The following is a 27,402-nucleotide window of genomic DNA, read 5'->3' as shown; positions in this document are numbered from 1 at the left end:
CCCCCCTAAAGTGGTGTTCTGTCGCCCACCCAACCTTCACAACATCCTACTCCATCCCTATGACACTCCCAATTCCAACCCCTGGCCACAAGGTTCATATCCCTGTTGAAGAACCAGATGTAAAACATGTCCATTCCACCCACCCAGCACTTCATAGTCCAATCCTGGCACAGGCTTATCCTATCCCATCAGGGGCCGGGCCCCCTGTGAAAGCAGCCATGTCATGTACCAACTCTGCTGCAATGATTGCACAGCTTTTTATATTGGTATCGTTACCAACCAGCTGTCCCCTGGAATGAATGGCCACTGCCAGACTGTGTTCAAGAGCAAAGTAGAACACTCTGTGGCACAACATGCAACTGAATGATTTCGATGGCTGCTTCACTGCATAAGCCATCAGCTTTTTTGAACCGTGCAGATTGGAGTTATCCTTATAACACATTCTCCGCTCAAGTAATTATCCCAGCCACAACCTACACCCAACAGTTTCCACCCCCTCTGCCCTATTATCTCCTCCCCATTCTCATCTCCTACCCTATTTATTTGTGGCCCTGTACCTATACATCCGTCTGTCTTTCCCTACTCCTTTTTTGTTCCATTTTTCTCCACCTCGCTGCCCCGCAACCACCTGTTAATAAGCCTAGTCCTTGCACACACCACCAGACAGTGTTTGTGTCTGCCTATCCATATACTACTGTCCCTTCCACTTCTCCACCCCCTCCAGATTGCTCTGGCATACCATGTGATAGCTGCATCCTGGACTGAGATGCTGGAGTTGGTGGTTTGAGTGTGTGAGGTGTGCCTGCTTGTGTGTATGAATGGTGTGTGCGACTGTCGTTATTGATGAAGGTTGTTGCTGAAAGATTTATGTAAGCATCTTTTAATTATGCCTGTCTGCAACTTCATGTGTTTTCTTTACAGTATGTAGCAATCTGTTTTTTCTTACATTGTTGTTACCATCAAATACAAATTATCAAAAAAGTTAGTGTGAAAACTGCTGAGAGGGATAACTGTTTGTAATTACATATTGAGACATTATAAGAAAAGGTAGAAAAGGTGGAGGTTGTAGGTGAGTTGATACCATCTCTATGGAACAAGATATTGATAAATGAAAGAATATTTTGTAGATAGTGGAAAACATGCTCCAGAAAGGGTAAGATAATGCAAAGTAGACAAGGTATTAAAAAAGCGAGTGATATAAAATGGAGTAAAAATGACAGTAGATGTATACAAAATTTAAAAAGACGGGAGAATAGAACAATTCTGGAATTAAATAAAAAAAAATTTAAAAAGTTCAATATTTTCGTATTCATCATCTCATTGCAGTTTTTACATCTCCCATACCAACTGTCCTTTTGTAGTTAACATCATGCTTATATAACCACTACACTCAGCTCTTCTCTCAAGCTCCAACTCCCTATTGATTTCTATCCAAGGAAGATACATACTTCCTTTTCTCCTTCAGTCAATTCTCAGCCAGTTTGAAGGAAATTTAACAACATTGTTTCCATTAAAGTCATTACCTTGTCTACAAAATTGTGTTTATGGTATAAGCATGATTGGCCAGTTTTAGTCCAGTATCAAATGCTAAGAATTATGAACGTCAAAATAATTTCAAAAGATCAGTTGTTTGAAGCCAACACATTGAAAGGGTGCTGTCATGCATCCTAACACAGTAATTATCACCACCTGATTAGATGTTATTGAGCACACTGTGTGCGCATTTTCAAGTAAGTGTATTAACCTTAAGTGAATTTATGTGTGTGATAGCCTATATGAAAAAGATTTGATTGGAAAAAAAAGATAGACTTTATTTTATATTAGTACTGGTAATTATTTGCCTTGAGCCTATGTATTCAAAAAAGGCTAGTATTCATTTACAATTTACCCACCACATAAATTCTGTATTTATTAATATATTTCCATTGAATAAATTAATAAGTGGCAGTTTGAAATCAAACTTGAAGTTACCATGGCTTGGTATCAACATTTATTGCAACCTTATTTTGGGTGAAGGCTGTGTATATGCGTCATAGTGTGATAATTTTCTTGGAAATTTCAAAACATTAAGTGAGGACTAAAGCTATTCCTTACAGAATGCAAGTATGTAATGTACTGCCTGCTTTTTACTGTGATATTTGTGTCCCCTTCTTGGTGTGCTGTTGGTGGTTGTGTTCCCTTTCTGCTCCCATACTTTGTGTTCTGGGACACCGCTGTTGGACTGGGGCTTTCCTTCTTTCTCCTGCAGGAAGACTTGATTGCGGTAAGCTAGCTTTGTGTTCCTCGATTTCTACTGTTCATTGCATCTACACACATGAGGTAGTTGTAGTTATACAAATGGTACTTCCTCACTTAATTTAGCAGAAGAATTATTATTGACTTTGCTTAAGCTGTATTTTTATTGCTTGCACTATGAAATCCATTTTTCCAGCTCACTGTTCATAATAGTTATCACACCATCTTTAAGATACCTGAGAATGAAAAAATATATATGTTGTAAGTTTTCTCATGAAATTATTGTAAGTGTTCTTATGAATGATTTCAAAAAGTGAAACAAAGCAATCTGGTTTATGTATATAACATATCACATGCCTGCTAGAAAGAATTGTTGTGAGAATGAATAATAACATTGTGTGTTTCCATGCAACCTCCCCATCCCCACATCTCTCTCTCTCTCTCTCTCTCTCTCTCTCTCTCTCTCTCTCTCTCTCTCTCGTTACCCTTTCACTAGCCATTTGCTCCAAACTGTGATCTGTTATGCAGAAAACACAGCCTTGATTACTGCTCAACAAGACAAAATAATATTAAAACAAATGTTACTGGAAGCACTAGGTGCTGCAGTGAAATGGTTCTCATTCAGTTAACTTGTGTTTAAACCAGGTAAGATTCACCCTCTTTTGTTAGGACTATCAAACAATACAGAAAGTAAGTTAGTAAGCTTCATATTGCCTCCAGGTTGGCTTGAGTCAACATGTCTGTCGCATTTGCAAAAGAATGTCAAAGGTAACATAACTAATGTGGAAACTGAGAGATGTAGTTATTTCTGAAAATCTAAGATTACTTATTTTGGACTTGACTCTCACATTTTGTATGAGCTGCTGTTATGGAGATACACTTATCATATAAGTGACGTATTGAAAAAACAAGAAGAAAAAAATCTTACATGAGATACGTTTAGTGCTAGTCCAAGAGATCACTTAAGATACAATTGTCAGTCTGTATGTATGTCACCTTTCTATGTGTTAAACTAAATATTATAGAATTTTCTGTAAGAGGAGACATTCATTACACAACACTAGCGAAAAAATTAAACGTGGTTTTCCAAGGTACAGGCTCATAAAAGCAGGCCACTCATCCAGCATCAGCTTCCTATAACTCTTAAATAAATTAGCACCTTCAGGTTGGTCCATGTCTTGGAATTTCTTTCAAAGTAAAGTGTATAGCTGGATGGCTGAAAACCCATTTTGTAATATAGGAGAACTTTTTGATGTACATAGTGTTAAAATAATATGTTAAAATTCAAAATGCTTGACTATGTGGCTGTAATTATGTATGTTTGTAATTAAAGAGAATCTAAAATTATATACAGGGTATGTCAAATCTTTTTGGGTCAAACTGAAACAAGTGATTGTGGCTCCACAGCTGATTATATTGAGATAGGGAACCAATGGTCAGAAATGTGTATTTATTGTGTTACAAATATACACAGTGTGCACCACATAAACAACAACATAGCTCATAGTAAATAGTTCAAAGGGATGAGTCCCAGTCTCAGTGCATGTGTTGCAACAGTGCATACAGTTCTTGAAGACTGTACCTCTTGTTGTCCATGAAAGGATGTAGTTTCAGCACGACTGTGCACCAGCCCATTTTGCTGTTACTGTCCATGAGCATCTGAACAACACATACCCTCTTCATTAGATTGAAAAGGGAGGTCCTGTCCCATGGCGATTGAAAAGGGAGGTCCTGTCCCATGGCCAGCACGATCGCGAGATCTTGTACCTCTGGAGTTTTTCCTCTTGGGTTACGTCTAGAAACAGATGAAGACCTGCTGTCTAGGGTCCAAGCTGCCTGTCTCCTGGTACAACAGACACCAAGGATCTTTGAGAGAGTGTAGCAGAACTTCATGCACCATTGCCGTGCATGCATTGAGACTGGCAGTCATCACTTTGAACAATTACTAAGAGCTACATTGTTATTATGTGGTGTACGCTGTCTATATCTGTAAATATGCATTTCTGACCATTGGCTCCCTATTTCAGTATACCCACTATCACCTGTTTCAGTTTGACCCAAAAGATTTGAAACAGCTTGTATGTTTGCAATTATGTATAACAAGGGGGTGCCAGAGGCACCACAACTGTAAGATTTCTGTACAAGACGTATGACAATTAGTAGTAGCCACTTGCTCCACTGGGCTGAGAGGGGTTTCAGTGGAGCCCAAGAGCAAGATTTGTATACAGTGTGTATCACAATTAGTAATGAAAACTGAAACATGTGAAAGTGTATGAGGGGTAAAGGGTCAGGGCTGGGCACCAAATAAAAAGTCACTTGTGTGGAAAAATTTTCTTGAACTAGTCCTAAGTTAGTTGTTATTGTAGTACTGGTAACTGAAGAGTAAACAAAATTTTAATATTTTTAGGCTATGTGAAAAAAAATTTCAAATAACTCTACAAACTGACAGCAGATTAAATTCATTTGTAAAAAAAGGGTGGGGTTGACTGTTCAGTGAGTGAGGAAAACAGCTTACTGTGTATAGGAGGTGCTGAGCAGTGGACAGTCATACAACAAAAAGTTGAACATTGCCTCTGCTTAGCACTTCATCTATTCAGTTGGTAGTTGATTTTACTCATTCCACTGTCTGTTGTTGACAGGAGACATTTCACGTGCCTTTTTTACCCACCAGTAAAATCATTAAAGCTCAGGACATTCTGTTATGTTTCAATACTTTCTTTGGCCATCTCAACAATGCAGCCTTGTTGTACCACTATCTTAAACTGTGTATGCTCTCAAGGGTATAACTACCAAATGTTTACTAGAGAACCTTAGATATCTCCCAACACCTCATATCCAAATCTACAGACCTCATTAATCCATGTAAACAACAGCTGCCCATTATATTCCCAACTGCTACCCTTGTTGCCTTTAAAGTAATCATTGAATGGTTTAATTCTATTCCACATCTTGCTGCTTACTGTTTAATTTAATTCTCTGTACTCCACTGTCCATGTTTCAGCCTTAATCACTCCAGAACATTCATTGAGCGTCAGTTGTTCTCCATTGCTTCAACATTACCACCAATGCTGGATTGGACTACAGAATTTCTTGATTGTCTGAATTTACTTTTGCAGATAAGATTCAACTGCTCTCTCTCTCTCTCTCTCTCTCTCTCTCTCTCTCTCTCTCTCTCTCTCTCTCTCTCTCTGACGCCCCCTCTCTCCCTCTACCCCTCCCCCTCCCCCTCTCTCTCCCCTTCCCCAGTACTTTGATGTGATCTTCATTATACAGAAGCCAACAACATAGTTTACCATATTCCAACCCTAAACAGACAAGTCTTGAATCTGGATAGACACTATTGTTTTCAGCTGAAATATTTCCTGAAAATTTGCAAGTGCAAACTATAACTCAAGCTGTGTTAACTTCAATCACCTAGACTCAGTTACAATAATATCTCATGTAGATATCTTCCCTCCCCCCCCCCCTCCAATCTCCCCCAACCCACCCCACTTCTCCCTACCCCTCTTCATCCATTTCTACAATTTCTTTCACACCCTCATCATATATTTTCACTGCTCTTATGTGGTGTGGCTTTAAATATCTTTATTTTTCTTAATTCTTTCTTCCTTGCCGCCACACATTACCCATATTTGCTTCTATCTAACTTTTGAACTATTCTCTTTGTCACTTCAAATTCCTCATATTTTGTATCCCTCATTTTACATGAGCATTGAATCAATGAAGGTCTGCCGTGATTTCTCTCTTTTGGCATACAATGCATAAGGTCATGGGTACTTAATGCCCAAATGGTCCCTTGTTGTTTCTGTTGCCAGATAAAAAAAATATTGTTTCTGGAAATCAATTTTTTGTGTCATATTTCTGTCCTTCACTTTTTTCGCTTTGTATTCATATGCGTAGCCTGGTAAGTAAAAGTTTCCCTATCTTTTTTTGGTTGTACAGGGTAGGCAAAATAAAAATAACCCAAAAAATATTTGTAAGACTGATGCAGAACCGACCCTTGTTAATGAACTAACCCATAACAAAAAATGCTGGAAACTGAGATTTCAGTGCACCTATTGGTCGTTGTCAAATGCCTGCACTTCAGCATCTGTCACATGTTCTGACCCCGAATGTGTGTCTATATCATTTTTCACATCTTCAGATGAGGTGTGATTCAGCCTTTCAGGATGGGTGGACTCAGAGCATGCACTATTATGCTACAGAAAGACGTCATAAGTACTTTTAAGAGCCATTGCTTAATCTCAAGACTTGTATTTGAGGTACAGTGTGGGGGGTCTGCATTGTAACACCCAACCAAAAATATGTCCAGAAACTGCTTAATCCATATGTGGATTGACTCATAGAAGATGAATGACAGTATGGATATTTTCAAAACAGTGAAACAGCACGTAACACTTAATAATGTTGTCATGAATGCATGAGGCATTGAGTGAGGAGAGGACTGTCAGCCGAGGCAGTGTAATGCTCACTGTGATTTTTACCTGTGGGACAAATTGAAGGGTCAGGTGTAGTCCAATAATCATCACACTGGAAGAGCTAAAGTAGAACATTGAAAATGCTATTACTGCTATCCTGACACAGTCCCTTTCACTATTCAGAGATGTCACTAAACCCCCCCAAAAATGTAAACAAAAATGCATGAGCAGCACCTATTAGGCGGAGTGGGTCCAACAGCCGATCAGTTCCAGTGATTCCACCAGGAAGGAGATACAAGGCTCATGTAGTCTGTAATTCAACCATGCCTAGATGGTCAATACCGCGGCTCAATCACGTCCGCATTGTTACTCAGTGCCTGGAAGGGCTCTCAACAAGGGAAGTGTCCAGGCATCTCGGAGTGAACCAAGGCGATGTTGAGTTCGAGTCTTGGCCCGGCACACAGTTTTAATCTGCCAGGAAGTTTCATATCAGTGCACACTCCGCTGCAGAGTGAAAATCTCATTCTGGAAAGCGATGTTCGGACATTGAGGAGACACAGAGAGACAGGAACTGTCGGCGACATGTCTCGCTCAGGCCGCCCTAGGGCTACTACTGCAGTGGATGACTGCTACCTATTGATTATGGCTCGGAGGAACTGAGACAACACCACCACCATGTTGAATAATGCTTTTCATGCAGCCACAGGAGATCATGTTATGACTCAAACTGTGCGCAATAGGCTGCATGATGCGCAACTTCACTCACGGCATCCGTGGCGAAGTCCATCTTTGCAACCATGACACCATGCAGCACGGTACAGATAGGCCCAACAACATGTCAAATGGACCGCTTAGGATTGGCATCACGTTCTTTTCACCAATGAGTGTCGCATATGCTTTCAACCAGACAATTGTCGGATACATGTTTGGAGGCAACCCGTTCACGCTGATTGCCTTAGGTACACTGTCCAGCAAGTGCAGCAAGGTGGAGATTCCCTACTGTTTTGGGGTGGCATTATATGGGGCCAACATCTGCCACTGGTCGTCATGGAAGGCGCCATAACAGCTGTACAATATGTGGATGCCATCTTCTAGCCGATAGTGCAACCATATTGGCGGCATATTGGTGAGGCATTCGTCTTCGTGGACGACAATTTGCACCCCCATTGTGCACATCTTGTGAATGACATCATTTAGGATAATGATATCATTCAGGATAATGACATCGTTCAACTAGAGTGCCCAGCATGTTCTCCAGACATGAACCCTATCGAACATGCCTGGATTAGATTGAAAACTGCTGTTTATGGACAACGTGATCCAGCAACCACTCTGAGGGATCTACACTGAATCGCCATTGAGGAGTGGGACAATCTGGACCTACAGTGCCTTGATGAACTTGTGGATAGTATGCCACGACAAATACAGGCATGCATCAATGCAAGAGGATGTGCTACTGGGTATTAGAGGTACCGTTGTGGACAGCAATCTGGATCATCACCTCTGAAGGTCTCACTGTGTGGTGGTACAACATGCAATGTATGATTTTCATGAGCAGTAAAAAGGGCGGAAATGAAGTTTGTGTTGTTCTCTATTCCAATTTTCTGTACAGGTTCTGGAACTCTCAGAATTGAGATGATGCAAAACTTTTTTTGATGTGTACTTTCAATGAGAGGCATTTGTAATTGAGCTTCATCTAACTTTTGAAATATCGTTTGAAATCAGTGTATCAGTGAAACATACAAAACAGTACTAATACAAAAACTCTTGCTTCTAAAGACAAATATTCCATGCTCATGAGACTAAAGTAACAGAGTTTGCTTTAGAGATAAGCTAAAGAATAATTTAGTAAACAATAGTGAAGTCTGAAGCAAATTTTCAGCTACTTTCATTCTCAAAGGTAAGCTATTTGTCTAAATAAATTGCAACCTAATAATGTTGTTGTTGTTGTGGTCTTCAGTCTTGAGACTGGTTTGATGCAGCTCTCCATGCTACTCTATCCTGTGCAAGCTTCTGAATCTGCTTAGTGTACTCATCTCTCGGTCTCCCTCTATGATTTTTACCCTCCACACTGCCCTCCAATGCTAAATTTGTGATCCCTTGATGCCTCAAAACATGTCCTACCAATCGATCCCTTCTTCTAGTCAAGTTGTGCCACAAACGTCTTTTCTCCCCAATCCTATTCAATACCTCCTCATTAGTTACGTGATCTATCCACCTTATCTTCAGTATTCTTCTGTAGCACCACATTTCGAAAGCTTCTATTCTCTTCTTGTCCAAACTAGTTATCGTCCATGTTTCACTTCCATACATGGCTACACTCCAAACAAATATTTTCAGAAATGACTTCCTGACACTTAAATCTATATTCGATGTTAACAAATTTCTCTTCTTCAGAAACGCTTTCCTTGCCATTGCCAGTCTACATTTTATATCCTCTCTACCTCGACCATCATCAGTTATTTTACTTCCTAAATAGCAAAACTCCTTACTACTTTAAGTGTCTCATTTCCTAATCTAATTCCCTCAGCATCACCCGATTTAATTCGACTACATTCCATTATCCTCGTTTTGCTTTTGTTGATGTTCATCTTATATCCTACTTTCAAGACACTGTCCATTCCGTTCAACTGCTCTTCCAAGTCCTTTGCCGTCTCTGACAGAATTACAATGTCATCGGCGAACCTCAAAGTTTTTACTTCGTCTCCATGAATTTTAATACCTACTCCAAATTTTTCTTTTGTTTCCTTTACTGCTTGCTCAATATACAGATTGAATAACATCGGGGAGAGGCTACAACCCTGTCTCACTCCTTTCCCAACCACTGCTTCCCTTTCATGCCCCTCGACTCTTATGACTGCCATCTGGTTTCTGTACAAATTGTAAATAGCCTTTCGCTCCCTGTATTTTACCCCTGCCACCTTTAGAATTTGAAAAAGAGTATTCCAGTCAACATTGTCAAAAGCTTTCTCTAAGTCTACAAATGCTAGAAACGTAGGTTTGCCTTTTCTTAATCTTTCTTCTAAGATAAGTCGTAAGGTCAGTATTGCCTCACGTGTTCCAACTGATCCTCCCCGAGGTCCGCATCTACCAGTTTTTCCATGCGTCTGTAAAGAATTCGCGTTAGTATTTTGCAGCTGTGACTTATTAAACTGATAGTTCGGTAATTTTCACATCTGTCAGCACCTGCTTTCTTTGGGATTGGAATTATTATAATCTTCTTGAAGTCTGAGGGTATTTCGCCTGTCTCATACATCTTGCTCACCAGCTGGTAGAGTTTTGTCATGACTGGCTCTCCCAAGGCCGTCAGTAGTTCTAATGGAATGTTGTCTACTCCGGGGGCCTTGTTTCGACTCAGGTCTTTCAGTGCTCTGTCAAACTCTTCACGCAGTATCGTATCTCCCATTTCATCTTCATCTACATCCTCTTCCATTTCCATAATATTGTCCTCAAGTACATCACCCTTGTATAAACCTTCTATATACTCCTTCCACCTTTCTGCCTTCCCTTCTTTGCTTAGAACTGGTTTGCCATCTGAGCTCTTGATATTCATACACGTGGTTCTCTTCTCTCCAAAGGTCTCTTTAATTTTCCTGTAGGCAGTATCTATCTTACCCCTAGTGAGATAAGCTTCTACATCCTTACATTTGTCCTCTAGCCATTCCTGTTTAGCCATTTTGCACTTCCTGTCGATCTCATTTTTGAGACGTTTGTATTCCTTTTTGCCTGCTTCATTTACTGCATTTTTATATTTTCTCCTTTCATCAATTAAATTCAATATTTCTTCTGTTACCCAAGGATTTCTAGCAGCCCTCGCCCTTTTACCTACTTTATCCTCTGCTGCCTTCACTACTTCATCCCTCAGAGCTACCCATTCTTCTTCTACCGTATTTCTTTCCCCTATTCCTGTCAATTGTTCCCTTATGCTCTCCCTGAAACTCTGTACAACCTCTGGTTCTTTCAGTTTATCCAGGTCCCATCTCCTTAAATTCCCACATTTTTGCAATTTCTTCGGTTTTAATCTACAGGTCATAACCAATAGATTGTGGTCAGAGTCCACATCTGCCCCTGGAAATGTCTTACAACTTAAAACCTGGTTCCTAAATCTCTGTCTTACCATTATATAATCTATCTGATACCTTTTAGTATCTCCAGGGTTCTTCCACGTATACAACCTTCTTTCATGATTCTTAAACCAAGTGTTAGCTATGATTAAGTTGTGCTCTGTACAAAATTCTACTAGGCGGCTTCCTCTTTCATTTCTTAGCCCCAATCCATATTCACCTACTATGTTTCCTTCTCTCCCTTTTCCTACACTCGAATTCCAGTCACCCATTACTATTAAATTTTCGTCTCCCTTCACTATCTGAATAATTTCTTTTATTTCATCATACATTTCTTCAATTTCTTCGTCATCTGCAGAGCTAGTTGGCATATAAACTTGTACTACTGTAGTAGGTGTGGGCTTCGTATCTATCTTGGCCACAATAATGCATTCACTATGCTGTTTGTAGTAGCTTACCCGCATTCCTATTTTCCTATTCATTATTAAACATACTCCTGCATTACCCCTATTTGATTTTGTGTTTATAACCCTGTAGTCACCTGACCAGAAGTCTTGTTCCTCCTGCCACCGAACTTCACTAATTCCCACTATATCTAACTTTAACCTATCCATTTCCCTTTTTAAATTTTCTAACCTACCTGCCCGATTAAGGGATCTGACATTCCACGCTCCGATCCGTAGAACGCCAGTTTTCTTCCTCCTGATAACGGCATCCTCCTGAGTAGTCCCCGCCCGGAGATCCGAATGGGGGACTATTTTACCTCCGGAATATTTTACCCAAGAGGATGCCATCATCATTTAATCATACAGTAAAGCTGCATGTCCTCGGGAAAAATTACGGCTGTAGTTTCCCCTTGCTTTCAGCCGTTCGCAGTACCAGCACAGCAAGGCCATTTTGGTTAATGTTGCAAGGCCAGATCAGTCAATCATCCAGACTGTTGCCCCTGAAACTACTGAAAAGGCTGCTGCCCCTCTTCAGGAACCACACGTTTGTCTGGCCTCTCAACAGATACCCCTCCGTTGTGGTTGCAGCTACGGTACGGCCATCTGTATCGCTGAGGCACGCAAGCCTCCCCACCAACGGCAAGGTCCATGGTTCATGGGGGGGAACCTAATAATATCAGATAAATTTTTCAATCATGGTGGCTTGTTGAAACTTAATGCAGTTTTATGTCACTGCATATTATAAAGTTCCGTAGCACTTTTTCCGTCCATAAGCAAAGCCTTATCCCAGTAATTTCTATAGGGATTTTGATACAGTTTTCACTAATAGACCGACAAAGTCACTTTGAATGTTTGTTTATATAGTTTGTTACTACTACATCAGACAAGTCATCGATCCATAGATACTTTGTCCTACTCATGTTAAGTCTAGCAGTACATAATTATAAATTTTTAATGAACATCAGGATGGTACACAAAAATAACAAGTGCTGATTATGGCATGGTTGTGAAGGTGGAATTAAGGCACCTCAGATATTCGTTTATGAGTCTAGTCTCTTCACAATGTGAATAAGATATAACACAGAGTTGCAGGAACAGTGCCAGTGCCAGGAGTGCAATTGCTGTGAGACATATACAACCTCTTTCCAAAGCTGGGCTCCTTTGTAAATGTGTAACTGGTTGTTGTGGTTTCTTATGCTGGCATCACCTTGCATGAACAAAATATTGTCATTTTCCTTACACTGTCAAAATTAGCAATCTGGACCACCACCCTGAAGGTCTTGCTGTATGGTGGTACAACATGCAATGTGTGATTTTCATAAGCAATAAAAAGGGTGGAAATGATGTTTATGTTGATTTCTATTCCAATTTTCTGTACAGGTTCCAGAACTCTCAGAATTGAGATGATGAAAAACTGTTACTGTCAGAACTGTAACAGCTGAGTTTCAGGCTTTGTTGAGCTAATAACATGCCTGCATTGATCAGTTCCTATCAAATGAATTTTGATGACATCTTTTACAACTGGGACCAAGAATATGTGGAAGAATCTTTATTGTAAACCATATATCACATTCTGTGCAGATACAGTGCTCCAATGTAGCAGATTTATCAGGTTATCATCATAGGTACGTGTGATGAGGATGTTTACCACGACCACTTAGATAGCTAGTGAGTTACAGGTACAAACCTGAAAAATTAAGATTGCCATTGTTTGCACACTTTTTCTGCTCTGCTATAAATATCTGGATCAAGATAACATATAAGTTGGTATAGTAAATGATGCAAAGCATGAGTATCTCTGAGTCCACACTAACATGGTGTATATTTATCCACACAGTGAGCTTAAGATGACTCATTAAAGTGACTTGCTCTTCTCCTCTTCTGTAAATTGATTGGCTCTGTTGTTAAACAATGCCTGGATGTAGCTACATTGTCAGACTAATCAGACTTCTGATACAAGCCCCAGCCAAGCCACTAGGGCAGAGTGACACTAGTGTGATCCCCCTTAAAACTCTGTACTGGTTTTTGATGCGAACTTCAAACCTTTGCCTTTTGCTGGCAGTTGCCTTGTCAATTGAGCTATCCAAGCACAACTCGCAACCCACCCTCACAGCTTTACTTTCACCATTACCTCTCTGCTGCCTCCAAGACTTCACTGACGTTCTCCTGCAAACCATGGGGCACTAGCACTGCTGGGAGAAAGGATTCTGCAGAGAAATGGTTCAACCACAGGTAGGGAATGGTTCCAGGATGGAGGAGATACTCCTGTATTTATGTTTTGTTGTGTCCTGCCTGCTCGTCGAATATGGCGTGCCAAGGAAACCTGCTTTCTCGGATCACTAGACTACAATTCAAGCAATTTGTATTAATGAACTTTTATTACAGTGAGATAAATGACAATACTTAACTTTGAGAGTTTACATTGTGGTGTCGCAAGCAATGTGTGACAGACAGACAAAATAAGAAATCTCATCAGTGTAGACAATGCCTAATACAAGTGAAATTATACAGTCTCTAAATTGCTGCTATATAACCCGTAGAACAGCTAGTCTTCCATTGGGCTGCGGCACGGTGCTTATGTTCTCTTTGTGTAGCTGATGCTGCTGTCTCGTTTTTGCCCTAGAGAAGGGTCGGTCAGTGACCTATTAGCTGACGTCTTCTTCACACCCTTTCTGCTGCAACATTCATGACCAGCATGCTGGTGCTTGATGTTACTCTGGAACATGTTCCTCCTTGGAAAGAGAGCTGTGTGTGCTTTGCCTCTACCACCCTGTTAGTCTGACTCTGTACCAGCCAATGTATCCATATTCCGTACCACATATAGGGCAGTAGGTTGTCCCAATGAGTTTTCTAGGATTATTCATCTTTCCATCTGAAGATAGCATACAACTCTCTCTTGTAATGATGTCATAATATTTTCCAGCACAAAATTCATGTAAATCAGGCCACCAAGAAGCAGAAGTATTTTACGGCAAATGTGACATGAGAGGAATAGTGTGCAGAGATCATGACGCCAGAAAGTAAATGTAGGAACCAAGAGTCTGGAGGGGTGGGGGTGGGAGTGGGGGGTGGGGAGTTATGGAGATTTCAAGAGGGCTGTTAGAACCTTAGTATAAACTGAGGTGTGTTGTATGATGTGATATGTAAAGAACAGAATTTCTCTGTTGTCCATTACAGTGGCTCATATAGGCTACCTCCATGATCTAGTGGTTAGCATTGTTAGCTACTGAAGGAGAGGTCCCAGGCTCAATATATGGTGACCATTTCAGATTTTTCTGCAGTGAGGTGGTCTGGAATGCAAGCTAATGTACTTCTTGAGATCAAGTGAGTAGCTACTTAATAAATTGTGTAGTGAAAATGTCACTCTAGCTGCCAAAAAGGTATCAAATCAAATTTCTGTTGGCAGGCTGAGAGCCACATGACATTTTGATCATATGTAGAAGATGCAGTGGAAGTGAATATGATAAACCTTATCTATGCTTGAGAAAAGATGTCATTCCACTGGGCTGTTTTTTAAAATCATACTTTATTCAGCACTATTACTTTCTGTGACCTGTCAAGCACATCTCTGACAGATATGGATACACTGTCCTTTTCTCATAATAGTTGTAGAGAACAGACAGCAGCCATTTATTTGTTCCATCATTGGGAAACTAAAACAAAAAATAATAAAGAAAAACACACATTCAACATATCTTTTCCCATATACTCTACATTACGGAAAATCTTTAGAATTGCAGTTTAGAAGTTACTTGACAGTATTATGAAAAGGATAGATTGCTACTCACCATATAATGCGGAGACATTGAGTCAGACAGGCACAACAAAAAGGCTGCTAAACTAGTAAGCTTTTGTTCAAAAGGCTGCCTTCTGAATCAGACAAAATCACGATGGTTGCATAACTTCCAACAGTGCTACAGAGCTGGGAGATGAACATAGCGAAATTTCAAACAAATCCTCAACTTGATGATGCACGTCAAACTGTGGAATCGGCCCAAAAATTTGTAAATGAGATGAACAACTCGACTCTGACTGATCAGGATTTGAAGAGGAAATGCATATGGAAGGAACCCTGAAAATCACTGGTATGTCAGCTAACAGCAACTCACTCACACATGTGGCCAAAAGCTTACTTGTTCGCCAGTCTTTTTGTTATCCCTGTCTGCGACACATCACCTCCACTTTATGGTGAGTAGTAGTCTGCACTTTTAATAATACTGTCATTATTCCATTCTGAATTTTCAATATTCAGAAGTTACTTCTTAGTACAGCAGTCTTGTGAAGTTCACTGTGTGACAGCAAGACTGATATACAGAAAATAATTACATTTTCGTGTGTGTGTGTGTGTGTGTGTGTGTGTGTGTGTGTGTGTGTGTGTAGTGGTTCTCAGAAGTTTGTGGAGAGCAGTAGCTCTGCAGCATTTCACATATCCGCCATTGAAGTGCCATAAAATCTTAGCACTTTTTAGTAAAATCGTACACCAGAACAGAGATTTTGAAGCAAAAATAGCTGTTGATTATGAAGTGTAATGACAACATGAATCAGGCAGTTAGGAATTTCTCTTAAAGTAAAATTGGAATAAAAAATTGGTTGTTTTCATTGCTTTTGTTTTTGATGTTAAATACGGATTGTTGTAGGAAGAAAATACATGCTCAGTCATGATGTTTCTGTCATTACAGATATACCCACCCAGAGAATGGAGCAGCTAGAATGCTCACCCCCTCCCCCCACCAACCCCATACCCATCTCTCCTACACATTTGTACACTCATGAGATATTAAGGAGAATTTAATTTTACATTAAACAGCATGAATAATTATACCGAGTGATAAAGTGACTTAAGTGCTGATTATAAGGCAAGTTACATACAAATAAACAACACAGTTCTGTGTAATGTTATGAGTAAAATCATATTTTATTAGATTGATAGAAACAAAAGACTCATTAAATGCTCAAGTACCTGAGAATTATGTTACTGTACTGGAGGACACTAATTGTGCCATTGTAGGTTATAAAATTCATCACTGGAGTGTATTTTCAAATGACCTTACTTACACCAAAATAACAAGGGAATTTTATAGCTTGCTAATGGAAGTGCATTTTGAAAAGGAAGGACTATGTTTTCAATTTTTAAAAAAGTTGATCTTGCTGTATAGATGTCCTTTGCTACAAAATTTTAATACTTTTCCACAAATGAATAATACCATTTATTGAAATATTCTTTTTCATACCTGTGAAGGTAAATGTATTTACAGATTTAGATTCTTGTAAAAATAAACTACAACCAAAGCATCCAGAGTTGTGTTTTTTTAACCATTTAACAAAGTCACTGCTCTAGCTAGTTAATGAACGTCATTCCTTCCTGAAGTAACTGAACTATTTTCCCAGTAAGAATTAATGCAAAGTTTTATTAATCCTTTCCTGGATGCGTATGCTTCACTATTTAACTTCATTTCTTAATTCTGCCACATGGACCTACTTGACTGTGCTTTGGAAAACACTGGAGCTCTTAAAAAATTATCTTTTGCAGTCTCCATATGAGGAATCTTCTTTTCTTAGATATCTTAAACCACCACATTCTGGCTTGAGAAACATAATTTTCACCACTTTTAGCAGGGTATTTCTTTACAACTTTATCATAAACTGGCTGGTATTTTCACAAACTGTGACATCAGTAACACTGTTGCCAGGTTACATATTTCATTCAAATTAGCAACACTTTCATTACATATTTTGTTACCTGTGCTTGGTTATAATTATCACTCATGTTATCTATTTTTATGAGGTGCGAAAGTAGTTGACTTTTCCCATTTTAAACTCATTTGCAGGTTCAGATTGAAAATAAATAAATAAAAGAAATAATTGACATTAGTTTGTAATTCCTTTCTCAACAAATGGTATGGAATTTGTATTTTTACTCTTATCTTTGCTACTGTCAATTTATTTATTTTACTGTGTGGTGTCCTACAGATTAATGAACTTAAAACCCTGAAAGAAACTACACAACAATGTAATTTAAGATAAGGCACTGTGCATTGAAGTGAACCAAAACAACGTAGCAGCTGATGCTACAGCCAGTCAGTAATACGCATTATGAATATTTTTACACTAAATCGTTTTTCTGCAAGTATTACAATGTCATTTATTGTTGATGGGCTACTTATTTCTAACTGTAGACACAATTCTCATTTGTATGTTTCATATTTTGGAATTTGTTCATAAACTAAACTGTTCCTGCTCCAAGATATTTACGAATCAAGGTTGGACTCTAATGGTACAATTATGATTAAAGCATAATGTATTTTTCGCACTCAAAGATGATTTTATGGAATTCATAAAGGTCGCATTCATTGTCACTTTGATTACATAAGCATTTGATTAAAAATGCAATCAGTTTATACTTTTGTAATACACTTAATTTTGTTTGCACTTGTTTGCTTCTACCTGTACAGTCTTATATATAAACTTGCAAAAGCTAATCTATTTTTGCATATTGAATTGTAGAAAAGGGATCTGGCGTGTATGTTTGGGAACACATTTCTTGAGCTTCTATTATGATTTGTATCTGTTTAGTAGAAGGGTACTGTGTTTGTCTTATTTGCTTATGTGGAAAAATGTTTTTGTACTGTCTGTCTTTCAAAATTTCAGTTCGAATTATGTTTCTGTCGAAGATATAATGCAGTAGTGAACAAATTAAACTGAAGAGAGAAAAAATATGCATTTCTTTGGTTTTTTCCTTTATCATAGTACTTCCATTACAGTTGTATGTTAACCTAGTTTCACTTATTAAAATAATAATGCCCATATATTATTTTGAAAAGAAAGCTAATGTAAACCAGAAATGAACAGCAGCAAAATGCTAAATTTAGATTGACATAATTTATCAAATAGATGGAGGAGAGGCCAGATTGGAAGTTGGATTGTGTTTCTCTCCTATATTAGTTCAATAAATCCATTGTGCCACCATAGTGTGTGATTTTATGCTTTGATTTTTTGTGAATTATTTCCCTTGCATACCACGCATCAGTGATGTTAAAGCAAATTTTGGATCAGCATGGTGCAAGTTTAACAGGTTTCAGTTAAATTTTGATTGACTACCAGAAAGCAGCTTCATATTTTAAGATTGGAATATTAAATGTGCAGAAGGCAATGAAACCATGCCATGCTGAATGAAGCTCACAAGAGTGTCCACTGTAGACTGCAGCACTGGCAATAGCATCTAATGGGATCAGCATTTCTGTACTGACAATTTGCTGAAGATTCTTGTGACTGGAGAGAGAGAGAGAGAGAGAGAGAGAGAGAGAGAGAGAGAGAGAGAGAGAGAGAGTAGTTGTTGAACAAAAAAAAGTCCTTTCACAGTACAACTCTCCACTTTTCTTCTGCATGTGGGAGTTTTCTACACTTTGTTTAGAAGTTAAAAATAAAAAATCTGAGAGTGAACAAAACAAGAATTTGGCTACAAGAAACTGATAAAAAAAATCCTGACATTGCAGCACCCATGAAAACTCAATAGGAACCACACTTCTTACAGTAAAAACAAAAAGTGATCAGTACATTAAAATGTTCAGAATAAAATATCATGACACGTTAAGTAGATCAGTAAACTCTTCCTCCAGCAAGGTAACATGCTGCACAATGCACCAAAGGGAACAACTACTAATTCAAATGCTGCATTGACTATTGTGTTCACTTTGTATAAATCTCTTTGTAATAGTAATGGGTTGTACTGAATAACAGACTTGCTCATGAAAATGTGAAACAAGGGTCAATATATTTAGAGTACATAATAATTGTTTGGTTACACTCTGGCTGTGGTAGAGTTGATTTGCAAAGAAGATAAGTTTCTGAATGTTTTAAATTTCATACATTTTACAGTGTAAAATGAAGGTTTCTAAAGAAAACTGTATGTGCTCAGATTAATTTGTTCACTGTTGTATTATATCTAATGACAGAAATTTTGAGATTTTTTTATAAACGCATGATACCTTGAGTTTGTGTACAATTTGCATACTTCCTATTCTCTATTCTTTGAACAAATTTGTGATTTACATTACTGTAAATGAATACCTCCCAAGACTTTTATGATTTTTTAGATATGCACAGAATCTTGATTATGACATTGTCTGGATTCTGTGTGCCATCTTTTTTGCTTGTAGAGTAAAGTAGTTATACAGTTAAATTGATTTGGTTTTTGTTCATTGGAATAATTTGTTGTCCTTTGTTTATGCTGTTGCAAGTTTGTGCTTTGTTGCTGCATTGTGTGGTGATGTTTCTGTTTCAAGATGCATAACGAGAGTGACTTTGATGAAATGGCTGCATGGCTAGATGAAAGGGTAAGTGAAACGTGGGTATGCGATTGTTACACAGTAGACCTACCGTTTCAGTTGTTAAATCATAAAGCTTTTTTTGCTTTTTGCTCTTTTGTTTTGGTTTGGATAACCTTGTTGTTTTTAATCATTCGTGCAGTATTTTTTTATCAGCTTCTGTTTTATGTTGTTAACTAGGTATTTTGATTTCTTCATATTACCAGGCTGTGTGATTGAAATTATTTATGATGTAGATTAAATCTGTAGACAGATTTTGGTAATATCAGTATAATGTAAAATAAAATAGCTGTATGATGCCAAGGGCTGTTCAATTCTTAAATTTGGTAGTGACTCTGATGGTTAGGAATAAGCATAGCACGATAAATCCCACTGATCTTCATTATCTTTTCTTTACTGACTGCTGAGAAAACATGAGTAATAAGCAACTAATTTGTACTGGTAAAGTGATTTTTACACCACATCTGTACTGTTAATGTGTATTATAGTTACACATTAGGCAAGGTTGTTCCTTAAGACAGGCACTTTTTTTTTCTTTTTTTTTTCAGTACAGCATGAACTCATTACCTCACTTAAAATAAAATGAATATATAGAGTTATACAAAAACAGAGGGGTGTGCATACATTAAGTTTCACTAAATTCCCAGTTTAAATGGGTGAGATTTGGAGTCATGGTTCATTTTCACATTGCTATAAAATAATAACAAACATGTTTTTCATTTCAGTTAAGGATCAGTACTCATTCTTGTGATATCTTTCGATAAATTTTACTTATAATCTGAACATATTTGACATGGGTAATGCTTTTCCCATCTACAGTGCAAGCATTAAGGTATTAAGAAGCATTTGCAGAGCTGAAATCCCTTTCCAGAAGGAAGAAAGAACAACTGCCTTCCCACTCCTTAGCTTCGCAGTGTATGTAGATAATCTGTGTTGCACAGAAAACTAGCCCTTCAATTTTTTACCAACATATTTTTACAAAGGGAGCTGTTTCAATAGATATTAAATAAAATTTGAAATTTCCCAAAATGTGCTATCAACAAGTCAGTTACCACCTGTTGAACTCCAAGATTTTTCAGTGAGTGATATGTCAGATGAGTGCATTGGGCATGAAAGAAGCAGGGTCTGTCTCTCAAAGAACGTTTGGATGATTGATGTCCAATTTGCATATTGCATCAGAAATCCCTTTAAGGAAAGGTACCACATCAGGGACTATAGTTTTGAAACCTGTTTAGAGCACTGATGTTTCAGAATACTTCTGTTGACTTATATGCCCCAGACCATAACTCCAGTCTTTCGTCTGATATATGCTTTATGAGATGAATAGTATCTAAAATTCAGATATGCCAATCTTTCTCACATTAGCACACAAAGCTCTCATGAATACAAAATCAGAAACGGTTAACAAAGTTATGCTCCTGAAATTGTGGAAAAATACAGCACTGTACCATTTTGAATTAGGATTTTTTTCTTGCAGACAATAAAGGACCATAAACAGTCATTTCAGACATGAAACCCACACAGAATGCTAATAACAGCTGTCTTTTTAAACTGAAGTTTTTGGATGTTTAAGCAGTAAAAATCATCTTTGGTGACAAATGGGGTTACATTGGTATTAGGCTATAAAAGATAGACTCTTTTCTTTAAGGTTGTGGTTATTTAGAACTGGTGTTTATGCACTGCAAAATGCTGCAAAGTCTGAAGAAATGTGTCCACCAAGATGAAAGCTTCTGCATAATCTTTCATTGATTGTGTCATACCTGTTTACATTGAATACGTTGTGAAATTTTGAACATTCATGGGTACCGCAATACATTCATATTGTTTTCAATTATAGGTTTAAACTGAATTGTGATCTTTTAAAATTTTTGAGAACAGTAGGCGTATTCTCATTCAGGACAATCATTCTCTAATTTCATTGTACAGTCACGTGAGAAATAGGTTATTTTTTTTTAGAATTTTCGGATGCTTACAAAATTATAATTTTGTAAATTAGTGCTACAAGTGTTTTGGATACATAACTTATTTCATAGCAAATCTGTGTTTGTGGTTCCCAGTTTTGTCAAAGAACACATCATGCCTGAATTTCATTGTATATCAACTCAAATAAATGTGTGTTTTTGATAATTTTCAGATGCGACCATTGTCCTTTGCATAACTTACAAGCAATTTGAAGTACATCAACATTTGTGATTTAGTTACTGTAGCAGATACTACAACTAACATATTGTGTTACATCTAGTTTTCCCTTAAAGTGGAGTGGCCCTATATGTTATTTGCATTTACAATAAATTATCTCTATTTTTGAGTTTGCTAACAACTGTAATTAACCTAAAAATGATTTAGGAGACTAGTAATTTTTACCACAGGTTCTTGATTTGCCTTAATAGAAATCTCATTTTGTGTATTTGCTTCAATTCTTACAGGAAATTAGCACCTTTTAGCTCAACAGATTAAAAGATAATCAGCTAGCTTAATTTAAAGTTAAATGTTCACTGCCTTGTAATGCACTGAACCAGCCAAAATGCAGCCCTGTTGTGAGCACTGTTCTCAAACACAGGATGAATTGATTGACATTCGTAAGGAGCTGGAAGTTGCCCTGACCACTGTCAAATGATTGGTAGCTGCTGCCAATTGGTGTGTTGGAAGAGCTCCCGAGAATCATGTACCTGTGATACCAGTATCAGAAATACCTCAAGTACTATCCTCTCCTTTGGATCCAGCCTCCTCAACAGTGAGTACAGGATCTGTCATTACTCCCCCACTTGACTGCGAGTGGCTTATCATTGGTAGATCTAGGCATCCTGTACACAGTGCATGGGGACCATGGAGGACTCAGGGTTTATACCAATTGCCCTAACCAACAAGTTTGAGGTGCTGTCTTTCTCTGAAACTGAGCCAATGGAACTCATTTTACATGTTTTGGGGAAACCTGTTTTGTTCGATGTCAGGAGGAGGCAGGCACAAAAGAGTAGAGTTCTATTAATCATTGGCAATTCAAACATGTGGTGAATGATGGTATCCACTAGGGAAATGGCAGAGAGAGACAAGAAAGGAGACTAGGTGCACTCAATGTATATGCTTGGGGGCCTCATTCAACAATGTTGAATAGACTATTCCAGCAGCCACTGAGGGAACAGGGTGCAGTCAACTGCAGGTTGTGACACATGTTAGAACAAATTATGCCTATCATCAGGGCTCTGAAGTCATCCGTGGGTCATCCCAGTGACTGGCAGAAAAGGTTGATAAGACAAGTGTTGCACATGGAGTTTCACCAAAGCTCACAATTTACAGCATTGTCCCCAGAACTGATCGTCGCACTTTGCTTCTGAGTCAAGTGGTAGGACTGAACCGGAGACTAAGAAGGTTCTGTGACGAGCTAGGCTATGTCTTCCTGAACTTGTGCCATAGCATTTAGAACTTTAGGGTCCCCATAAGTGGGTCAGCTGTGCACTACACATCAGAGGCTGCTACTCAGGTAGCTGACTCTGTGGGATGCAGACAAGTGTTTATTAGAATGAAATTCTCATTCTACAGTTAAGTGTGCACTGATATGAAACTTCCTGACAGATTAAAACTGTGTGCCGGACCGAGACTCGAACTCGGGACCTTTGCCTTTCGCAGGCATGTGCTCAACCAACTGAGCTACCCAAGTGCTTGAGTAGCCCAGTTGGTTGAGCACTTGCCCGCGAAAGGCAAAGGTCCCAAGTTTGAGTCTCGGTCCGGCACACAGTTTTAATCTGACAGGAAGTTTCAAGTGTTTATTAGTTTAGGCAACACACTATCCAATTTAGATAATGATAGCTGCAGGGAAACACAGAAGTATCAATGTAAGATTGAAAGAAATTACTCCCACAGGTGAGAGTATAAAAATCGTAGTGGTAAACTGTCGAAGCATTCGCAACAAATTGCCACAGTTTGAAGCGTTAATGAAAAGCAGTGGATCTCCCATAATGCTAGGTAAAGAAAGCCGATTGAAACCTGAAATTGATAGCAGTGAGATTTTGGGGGAAAATTTAACTGTGTATCAAAAGGATAGATAAATGTGAAATGAAGATCAGGGTATTCATTGCATTAGACAAGAAACTCAATCCATCTAGATAGAAATTGAACCTGGACTTATTTGGGCAACACTCAATACCAAGAGTGAGTATAAAATGATAACTGGATCATTCTATCACTAATGAGACTCATCTCCTGATGTAACTGAAAACTTTAGAGAAAACCTCAGTTCACTTGTACTTACGTTCCTCAGCTATACTGTAATCATCACTGGAGACTTTAATCATCTAACGATTAATTGGGAAAATTACGATTTTGTTAGTGGTGGGCATGATAAGATATCCTGTGACACATTGCTTAGGACTTTCTCTGAAAACTACCAACAACAGATGGCTAGAAACAATACTCTTCATGGAAATGTATTGGATCTGATTGCAACAACTAGTCTCCTCTTTGAGGAGATCCACATGGAAACTGGTATCAAGGACCATGATGCGGATGAGGCAGCAATGATTACCAAAGCACAAAGGTCATCTAAAAAAAGCAGAAAGATATGTATGTTCAATAAACTAGATAAAAAATGAGCAGTGTCATATCTCAATGAGGAACTTAGAACTTTCAGCACAGGGCAGGAGCATGTAGAGGAAACTAAGGCTCAATTTTAAAAGAATAGTTGATCATGCACTGGATGCTCCATTTTCAAATGTTCTTTCACAAAGGAAAGCCTGGGATAATTAGTTTAATTCATGTACCACTGAAAAGATGAGTGAAATTAGTATCAGTGCCAATGGTGTTGAGAAACATCTGAAATAGTTAAAATTGAACAAAGGTCCAGGAGTATAGATTCCCTACCAAATTCTGTATTGAATATGTGTTTGAGTTAGACCCTCTTCTACTTATAAACTGTCACAGACCCCTGGAACAAAAAACCGATGCTCAGTTCTTGGAAAAAAGCATACATCACACCTGTCTACAAGAAGGATAGTAGAAGTAATCCACAAAACTACCGTCCAATGTCCTCAACATTGATTTGTTGTAGAATCTTAGAACATAATCCAACCTCAAACATAATGAAATATCTTTAACTGGATGGCCTTTCTCAATGCCAGCCAGCATGGATTCCGAAAACATTGATCATGTGAAACCTAGAATGAGATTTTCACTCTGCAGCGGAGTGTGCGCTGATATGAAACTTCCTGGCAGATGAAAACTGTGTGCCCAATCGAGACTCGACCTCGGGAACTTTGCCTTTCGTGGGCAAGTGCTCTACCAACTGAGCTACCAAAGCACGACTCACGGCCAGTACTCACAGCTTTAATTCTGCCAGTACCTCGTCTCCTACCTTCCAAACATTACAGAAGCTCTCCTGCGAACCTTGCAGAATTAGCAGTCCTGAAAGAAAGGGTATTGCGGAGACATGGCTTAGCCACAGCCTGGGGGATGTTTCCAGAATGAGATTTTCACTCTGCAGCGGAGTGTGCGCTGATATGAAACTTCCTGGCAGATGAATACTGTGTGCCCAACCGAGACTCGAACTCGGGACCTTTGCCTTTCGCGGGCAAGTGCTCTACCAACTGAGCTACCGAAGCACGACTCACGGCCGGTACTCACGGCTTTACTTCTGCCAGTACCTCATCTCCTACCTTCCAAACTTTACAGAAGCTCTCCTGCGAACCTTGCAGAACTAGCACTCCTGAAAGAAAGGATATTGCGTAGACATGGCTTAGCCACAGCCTGGAGGATGTTTCCAGAATGAGATTTTCACTCTGCAGCAGAGTGTGCGCTGATATGAAACTTCCTGGCAGAAGAAAACTGTGTGCCCGACCGAGACTCGAACTCGGGACCTTTGCCTTTCGCGGGCAAGTGCTCTACCAACTGAGCTACCGAAGCACGACTCACGGCCGGTACTCACAGCTTTACTTCTCCCAGTACCTCGTCTCCTACCTTCCAAACTTTACAGAAGCTCTTCTGCGAACCTTGCAGAACTAGCACTCCTGAAAGAAAGGATACTGTGGAGATATGGCTTAGCCACAGCCTGGGGGATGTTTCCAGAATGAGATTTTCACTCTGCAGCGGAGTGTGCGCTGATATGAAACTTCCTGGCAGAAGAAAACTGTGTGCCCGACCGAGACTCGAACTCGGGACTTTTGCCTGTCGCGGGCAAGTGCTCTATCAACTGAGTTACCGAAGCACGACTCACGGCCGGTACTCACAGCTTTACTTCTGCCCGCGAAAGGCAAAGGTCCCGAGTTCGAGTCTCGGTCGGGCACACAGTTTTCATCTGGCGGGAAGTTTCATATCAGCGCACACTCCGCTGCAGAGTGAAAATCTCATTCTGGAAACATCCCCCAGGCTGTGGCTAAGCCATGTCTCCGCAATATCCTTTCTTTCAGGAGTGCTAGTTCTACAAGGTTCGCAGGAGAGCTTCTGTAAAGTTTGGAAGGTAGGAGACGAGGTACTGGCAGAAGTAAAGCTGTGAGTACCAGCCGTGAGTCGTGCTTCGGTAGCTCAGTTGGTAGAGCACTTGCCCGCGAAAGGCAAAGGTCCCGAGTTCGAGTCTTGGTCGGGCACACAGTTTTCATCTGCCAGGAAGTTTCATATCAGCGCACACTCCACTGCAGAGTGAAAATCTCATTCTGGAAACATACCCCAGGCTGTGGCTAAGCCATATCTCCGCAATATCCTTTCTTTCAGGAGTGCTAGTTCTGCAAGGTTCACAGGAGAGCTTCTGTAAAGTTTGGAAGGTAGGAGGCGAGGTACTGGCAGAAGTAAAGGTGTGAGTATCGGCCGTGAGACGTGCTTCGGTAGCTCAGTTGGTAGAGCACTTGCCCGCGAAAGGCAAAGGTCCCGAGTTCGAGTCTCGGTCGGGCACACAGTTTTCATCTGCCAGGAAGTTTCATGTGAAACCTAAGTTGCACTTTTCTTACATTATATACTGAAAACTTTGGATCGAGGCAGTAAGGTAGGCGCAGTATTTCTTGATTTGTGAAAAACATATGACTCAGTATCACACCTGTGCTTACTGTCAAAAATACGATCATTTGGTATATCAAGTGAAATTTGTGACTGGTTTTGAGGACTTTTGGTAGGGAGGTTGCAGCGTGTTATCTTCAATGGAGAGTCTTTGTCAAATGTAGAGGTAAGTTGAGGTGTGCCCGAGGGAAATGTGTTAGAACCCTTGCTGTTCATGTTCTATATTAATGACATTGCGGACAATGGTAATGGTAACCTCAGACTTTTTGTAGGTGTTGCAGTTACCCATAATGATGCACTATCTGAAATAAGCTGCATAAATATTTATTCAGGTCTTGATAAGATTTCAAAGTGATACAGAGATTGGCAACTTCCTCTAAATATTCATAGATGTAAAACAGCCCACTTAACAAAACGAAAATAATGTAGTATCCTATGACTGTTGTATTGTATTGTATTGTATTGTATTGTGTTAAACCCCGGGACCTAGAAACGACGGAGAGGCATCATCCTGCGGTAGCCCTCAGTGGTTCACAACCCCACAACAGGCCACAGCAGTCCACCCACCCCAGCACTGCCCCACACCGAACCCAGGGTTATTGTGCACTTTGGCCGCCAGTGGACGCCTTCAGGAGTGTCTCATACCAGACGAGTGTAACCCCAAATGTTTGCATGGCAGAATAAGTGTGGTGTACATGTACGTGAAACAGAGGATCAAATAGGAAAAAGACGAGGGCTAATAGAAATCCTTGGGTAACAGAAGAGATACTGAATTTAATTGGTGAAAGGAGAAAATACGAAAATGCAGTAAACGAAGCAGGCAAAAAGGAATACAAACATTTCAAAAATGAGATCAACAGGAAGTGCAAAATAGCTAAGCAGGGATGGCTAGAGGACAAATGTAAGGCGTACATCTCTAGGGGTAAGATAGATACTACCT

At 39.3% G+C, this 27,402-nt stretch overlaps 1 protein-coding gene across 2 annotated transcripts in view; it reads left to right on the top strand.

Moving 5' to 3' along the window:
- LOC126356282 (target of Myb protein 1) overlaps positions 1-27,402 on the top strand; it is a 130,139-nt gene that overhangs the window by 89,393 nt on the left and 13,344 nt on the right. The window contains exon 10 of one of the 2 annotated variants that reach the window (XM_050007152.1): positions 19,446-19,496. The exons of the other annotated variant lie outside the window; for it this stretch is intronic. Coding sequence (XP_049863109.1) covers positions 19,446-19,496 — 51 coding nt within the window. The remainder of the gene's footprint in view (positions 1-19,445; positions 19,497-27,402) is intronic. 2 annotated transcript variants of the gene reach the window in all.

Source organism: Schistocerca gregaria, chromosome 3 (genome assembly GCF_023897955.1).
Source record: "Schistocerca gregaria isolate iqSchGreg1 chromosome 3, iqSchGreg1.2, whole genome shotgun sequence".
Lineage (NCBI taxonomy): Eukaryota > Metazoa > Arthropoda > Insecta > Orthoptera > Acrididae > Schistocerca > Schistocerca gregaria.
This window is presented reverse-complemented; position numbering and strand designations above follow the sequence as displayed.